The sequence below is a fragment of the Gavialis gangeticus genome, unplaced genomic scaffold, assembly GCF_001723915.1.
Source record: "Gavialis gangeticus isolate Ggan-Ray unplaced genomic scaffold, GavGan_comp1, whole genome shotgun sequence".
Lineage (NCBI taxonomy): Eukaryota > Metazoa > Chordata > Crocodylia > Gavialidae > Gavialis > Gavialis gangeticus.
Genome location: NW_017729032.1, coordinates 25,645,790 through 25,652,483, shown reverse-complemented (window position 1 = coordinate 25,652,483; position 6,694 = coordinate 25,645,790). Strand labels below are relative to the sequence as shown.

Here is a 6,694-nt window from a genome sequence, read left to right as displayed (position 1 = left end):
TGCATCCAGTTTTGGGCTCCACAATTCAAAAAGGATGTGGAGAAGCTTGAGAGAGCCCAGAGAAGAGCCACACACATGATCAGAGGTCAGGAAAGCAGACCTTACGATGACAGACTGAGAGCCATGGAGCTCTTTAGCCTGGAAAAGAGCAGGCTCAGGGGCGATCTGATGGCCACCTATAAGTTTATTAGGGGTGACCATCAGTGTCTGGGGGAACGTATGTTCACCACAGCGGCCCAAGGGATGACAAGGTCTTACTGTCATAAACTACTACAAGACCGTTTCAGGCTGGACATAAGGAAGAATTTCTTTACTGTCCAAGCCCCCAAGGTCTGGAACAGCCTGCCATCATGGTTCAAGCACCTACATTGAACACCTTCAAGAGCAAATTGGATGCTTATCTTGCTGAGATCCTATGACCCCAGCTGACTTCCTGCCCTTTGGGTGGGGGGCTGGACTCAATGATCTTCTGAGGTCCCTTCCAGCCCTAATGTCTATGAAATCTATGAAACTTTAACCACCAGACCAGCGGAAAAACTCATCTAGGCAGTAACTATTACCAAATCATAAATCATAAATGTTGGCTTCTTAATCGTAAGCACTGTATAACTTACTGGGATAAGGTATTTAAATCAAAGAAGATATAATGTTTAAGTTATAAATCCTTGCTGCTTATTATTGCTTTCTACAGGTGCTCAGAACTTTAGGCTGCTATACACGTGTGGGAAGCCTGCTCCAAAGTGCTGGAAATCCAATGTGTCAGAGCAGACTCAATCAATTGAGCCTGCTGGAGCACGGAAATTGATGAGCTCCAGCAGCCTTCTGTGTCATGTGTATCAGCATCCCCATGCACCTCCACACTGAAAAAATGGCGGCGTGATGCTTAGAAATAAAACGCATTCAATGAGCTTTAGTTCAAAGTGCCCCCCTGCCATTTTTCCAGCATGGGGATGCACATCAATGCTGATACATGTGACGTGTAGGTACTTTTAATTAGCGCAGTTTGCTAATTAAAGTGCCTAGTGCCACATCCCAGAGCACACGTAAAAATGCCCTTTGTGTTCATATGCAAACTGTATATCATTTTCATTGGAATAAACTTCATTGAAACTTTCTATTCAAGATAACTAAAGGTAGTTTACTAGAGAAGGCCTATGACAGAAGCTACTCTTATAGAATCATTGGATAACAAGTTTTATTTTCTAACATTATTAATGTTCTTGGTGCTGTACAGATTCAAAAATAAAAGACAGCAGCTTGTCTTAAGGGGCTTGCAATCTGAAAGGCAGTGCTAAGAAATGCAGGGTGTACAACAAACAGAAGGAAATGGCATTTTTTACACGTGCATGCCTACTCACATGTGCATGCATACATACGCACAGATATTCTTAGGAACCTGCATTGTGCCCTTAACTGTGATACTTGAATGCATATATTCATTTTATTTTGTTCTTGCTTATTTTTAACTGACTTTTTATGGGTATTATAAAGTAATAATGTTTGCATATGAAGTGAGTGACTTGGTGAACTGGTACAGTGCAAAAGGTTCAACATTTATAAAGACAGGGAGAAGTGGTAGGAAAAGTGAATGTAACATTTAGATTATTATACTTTTGTAGAGTTATATAGTTCTTATTAGTATCAGGATATAGGGTCTGATCCTAATATCAGTGGGGACTCATGTAAGGAAGCTTTACTCCTGAGAAAAGACCAACCCACAATAGTTAAACTTCATGACTGCTTTGCATAACTGAAAACAAAACAAAACAAAAATCTTTAAAAACATATCATTGTTGGCTACTGAGATGTAAAAAGAAGCCAAGTTGAGGAGAAATTAAAAATCAGTCAATTCTAGGCAGGTCATTATTATATTATAAGAGCTAAAAGGTTAGAAAGTAAAAAGCAACACAGCTTGTTTGCTTTTAGAATAACATTGATTCCTCTCAAGTCAAAAAAAAAACAAAGCTGCAAGAGAAACATCGTTACCAGCAAAATCAGAATCATTAACACATATCAATACAACATGCATACTCTAGATGGAAAAAATCCACCTCCAAAATTAGTTTCCAGAAACAAAACAAGTTAAGACTTTCAGAGTTTCACAATCCAAAAATTAACAAACATTTTGGAGTTATTAGCCCTGGGAGCATGCTCTGCTAATTAACTCAGCCTTTTTCCTTTTTCATGCAGTCTCTGAAGTTACTACAGCCTTTTGTAAATATAGAAGTGACTAGATCTCCCATCTTTCTCTACAATTTAATGAAGCAGATTTACTTACATTTAGTGGCAAGTGGATGGCACTTAAATTTCTTAATACATAATTTTACCAGTTTAATATATAGGCTAAACAATTAATAGTTTTTAGTGTAATGCTAATTAATGCATAGTTTATTTGGTCATTTTTCTTTGGGGTAATTTTACTTTTATCATTCCACTTCTATTTCATATTTAGAATTTCTTAACTATATATATATATTTTTTTTTTACCTGAAAGATACCCAGCAATTGACAGAAACATAAACAGTTTCCATGACGACTTCATCATTGGTCACAAAGGTCTTGAGCCCCAGTTCGCGTGAATGTTAGCAGCGCTGATGTTTCTTCATTAAAGCTCAGCCTAATGAGACAGAAGACAAAATTGTTTGGAAAATTAAAAAGATCTGGTGACGATACAATAGGCCATTCAAAGGAAAAATCCAGTCTTCGTGCACTTAAAATCTACTACTAAAGAACTCTTTATGTAAAGGGGGAGGTGACATCTTTAAAGTACAAGAACTCTAAAAGATTCTCAACATAAAAGCTCAATACAATATTAGACCAACACAGCTACAACATACACCCCCAATACAATATTTATGTTAATAGCAAAGTTGTGACTGTCACAGTATAGATAGACTGGCTATCAAGGACCCCATTCCCATTCACCTTCTGGAGTTCAGAGTTTGGATCTATCCTTCTACAACCTTTTCTGGGGCAATGGAGCTTCAAAATGCTCTAAAACCCTTTACTCAGACAACTAGTTAATGAGACAATTTAGTGTATATACAATTTGGGATGGCGGCAAGAGAGACCTCTGTGAATATAGTGTTTATTAAAACATTCAGAGAAGGTGAGAACAAAAGGTGTTCTACAGCTGAAGGAAAGTCATTACCATGTTTGAGATTACACTCGAGTTGGAGGGATGTGGCAGTAACAATCTGAACATCTCTTCTTAGGAGCTACAGTTCTTCTCTTGTTCTTCCTTTCAGGTGATCTAGACTGGGCATATTTAGTATAAAGGGATACATGCTAATATGTGCTTCCCTGAAATAGAATATAACAATCTGATAGTCAAGTGACTTCACAGTGTCTGCAGCTCATCTAAACCTCCACAGGGAACCTTCCTCAATTAATTATTAACGCTAGCTGCCTTTGTTTTTCACTTCAGTGATAACCTGTGTTTCAGTCGGTATATTCCCAGGCTGGTGAGTTATCTCTTTTAGAATTCTCTACTGGCCAGACCTATGGGATATAAGTATTTTCACTAATAATTTTTTTCTTATGGCCATAGCCATAAAAACATAGAATACAACTTTTCCCTCCACTTTGTTCTACAATTCGCCCTCCTCCTCACCAAACATGAATCCTTTTATAAATACATATTTCATTTAAAGTTCTGGTGATTTTTATGTTGTAGGAACCAGAGGACAGGGAGTGCTGGAGGGAGGCAAAGGATATCATGCTTCCAGGGTCAAAGGGATAGTATGAGATCATCCAAAAAACACATCTGATTAGATTTAGTGCTATGGTCTTAAATACTAGGGACAAACACTAAAGCAGAAATTGACATTTAAACCATTGTATAAACATATTAGGTCTGATTTGTTTTTGGCTTTAGACAATACCTCCAAATAGAAGGGCACAAATATTATTTGGAATAATGAGGAAAAGAACGTTGAACTGGATATAGGATTAACTGGCTGAACTTTTACGTCCTATGTTATACAGTAGGTCAGACTAGATGATCTTTCAATGGTTCCTTTTTGTCTTACAGTCTGTGAAGCTAGGAATAAATAGGACATGGAAAAATCATCATGGAAGATGTGCTCCCTTTTTTCCTCCCAATAATTTTAAAATGTAATATTAAAAAAAACCCCTGTAGATTGTCAAAAAACAGATGAATCATGAAAGTTTAAACTAAAGTCAATAGAGCTTTGACAGGCATCAGATAAGGACCTGCCACTCCTAGGAATTTTTTTTAATTCTAACTAACAATCCTTACATGAGTGTAACTTGCCCTAACTTCTATAGCAGCAAAACAAACAAACAAACAAAATATCCTACCCTACAAAAATATAATGCAAAAGCTGATTACAACTCCATCAAAATACTCTGCAGTAATTCATGAATATTGTATGTTGATCTCCTTATTATCCAACGTATTATGTGAAAACACTGATTCAAATTTAATATGGGAATTGCCAGGAACAAACTAGTCAGAAAAATATTGGTTCAAGGCAATCATTCCTCAGTAAATGTCTAAAGGTTGCTAAATGATAAAAATGCACCACAAGCAGGTCCAGGGAGGTGATCCTTCACCTCTATGTGGTGCTAGTCAGGCCAGAGTTGGAGTACTGCATCCCGTTCTTTGCGCTACTCTTTAAGAGGGATGTAGCTAGCACTGAGAGGGTCCAGAGGAGGCCACTTGCATGGTCAGGGGGCAGCAGGCCAGGCCTTATGAAGATAGACTAAAGGGCCTGAATCTATTCAGCCTCCACAAAAGAAGACTGAGGGGATTTGGTGGCCATCTATAAACTCACCGGGGGGGACCAGCGGAAACTAGGTGAGGCTCTGTTCCCCCGGGCACCACCTTGGATAACAAGGAATAAGGTCCACAAATTGATTGAGAGCAGGTTCAGGCTTGATATCAGGAGGCACTACTTTACAGTTAGGTCTGCCAAACTCTGGAATGGGCTCCCAAGGGAGGTGGTACTTTCCCCTACCTTAGGGGTCTTCAAGAGGAGGTTGGATAGATATCTGGCTGGGGTATTATGATCCCAGCACTCATTCCTGCTCAAGGCAGGGGGTCAGACTTGATGATCTGTTCAGGTCCCTTCTGACCCTGGAAACTATGTAAAAAATGAAAAAATGAACTAGGTTTGTTGGTTGTAGTCTGTTGGTCTAAGGACATAGGCAGGCAAGGTTCTTTGGGTAGATGTGATATTTTTTATTAGACCAACTAAATGGTTGGAAAAAAACACCCTTCTTCAAGCATATACAGAGTCTGCTGGTGAATTGTGAATATTAGCTACTAGATTCTACCCTCTTGTCCACATACAGAATGTGTTTTTATAAACAAAGCCTAAAATGCTTTAACAAGAACAGAACCTCTTGTTGCATTAAGAGGGGAACTCAAGACATGAAGGAGTTGTTTAGGGAAACTAGACTCAGATAAAGTTTCATCTTGTGCATTTAAAGTCCTTAGGCCTGCTTCAGTTAGCATCACAGGACAGTAAGACTAGGTAAGCCAGACATGCTGGGAGTCTGTAGTTCTAAAATATTTTTCATCTAAATGTTTTGTTCAAACAATTAACAAAATATTTTATTTTTAGACTGCTGCATTTTCAATGTTGAGGTGCCCCTGCTACACATTCAAATTAAAGCTCAGTAGAAACCAGATATAGAGATGTTACACATTGGGCATGTCTACCTGAGATGTGTTAATGTGCATTGGCCTAATTTACTTTGCAGTACTGGAGAGCATCTACACATGCACACCCTTACTACACAGTAAAAATGGCTAATTGTGAATAAATTTGATACATGCAAGTGTCGGTATCAAATTTAGTCACGATTAGTTAATGCACAGTAACGCACATGCAGACATGACCTGGCACTAACTTGAGTGCCAGGGATATCCACCCACTAGGGGGCCGTCCCAGGGCTCCTGGTTGGCCCCCTTGCCTGCTGTTGGCCTGGGCTGCTCTCTAGCAGTCCCTAGATGCAGGGTATAAAAGGCTGCAGCTATTTTGTGCCCTGGAGCACATTGCCCAGAAACCTGCTGGAGCCTGTGCACTCCTTAGGACCAGTGCAGGCCTCATGTGCCCCTTTGGACAGGTGGACAGGTGGACAGGATATAGGCTGCCCCTGCCTGGCCTATCCCCTTTCCATAGGTAAGTGTTACAAAGGGATACAGTTTTATATAGGTTAATACACACACACACACACACACACACACAGGAATAAGGCTTTTTATGACAGCATAGCTGTAATTGCATATTTTTATGGACATAGTTCCTTTAGTTAAAAACCAGAACAAAGCAAAAACACTTTTCATGATTGTAAAAGAACCCAAGAAAAACAGACACAACCCCTAGACAGCAAATAAATTATACAATTTAAAATGTCATTATTTTATAGAAGCTGAGTCAGTATTTTTGAACTTTTGGTATTGACAAATGTTGCATGAGTATTGAACTTGAAATACTGCATTACTCAAATACTCTTAGTTCAGGAGCTGAAATAATACCATGCAATTAGATCTAACCCTATGTTCATTAGCCAAGGCATCTGAAAATAACATATATCAGATGCCTTTATAAGTCACCCACAATCAATCCATGGAATTTAAAAACAAAATATGCTAAGTAATTTGTCAGATCCTTGCCAAGAAAAATTAAAAATAAAATTCCTAACATTATGAAATTGCAAATTG

At 38.6% G+C, this 6,694-nt stretch overlaps 1 protein-coding gene across 1 annotated transcript in view; it reads right to left on the bottom strand.

The window, feature by feature from the left end:
* The window catches only part of CNTN5 (contactin 5), a 1,308,168-nt gene that overhangs the window by 941,179 nt on the left and 360,295 nt on the right, over positions 1-6,694 (bottom strand). Inside the window, exon 3 of the mRNA XM_019525021.1 lies at positions 2,488-2,617. Coding sequence (XP_019380566.1) covers positions 2,488-2,545 — 58 coding nt within the window. The 5' untranslated portion in view covers positions 2,546-2,617. The remainder of the gene's footprint in view (positions 1-2,487; positions 2,618-6,694) is intronic.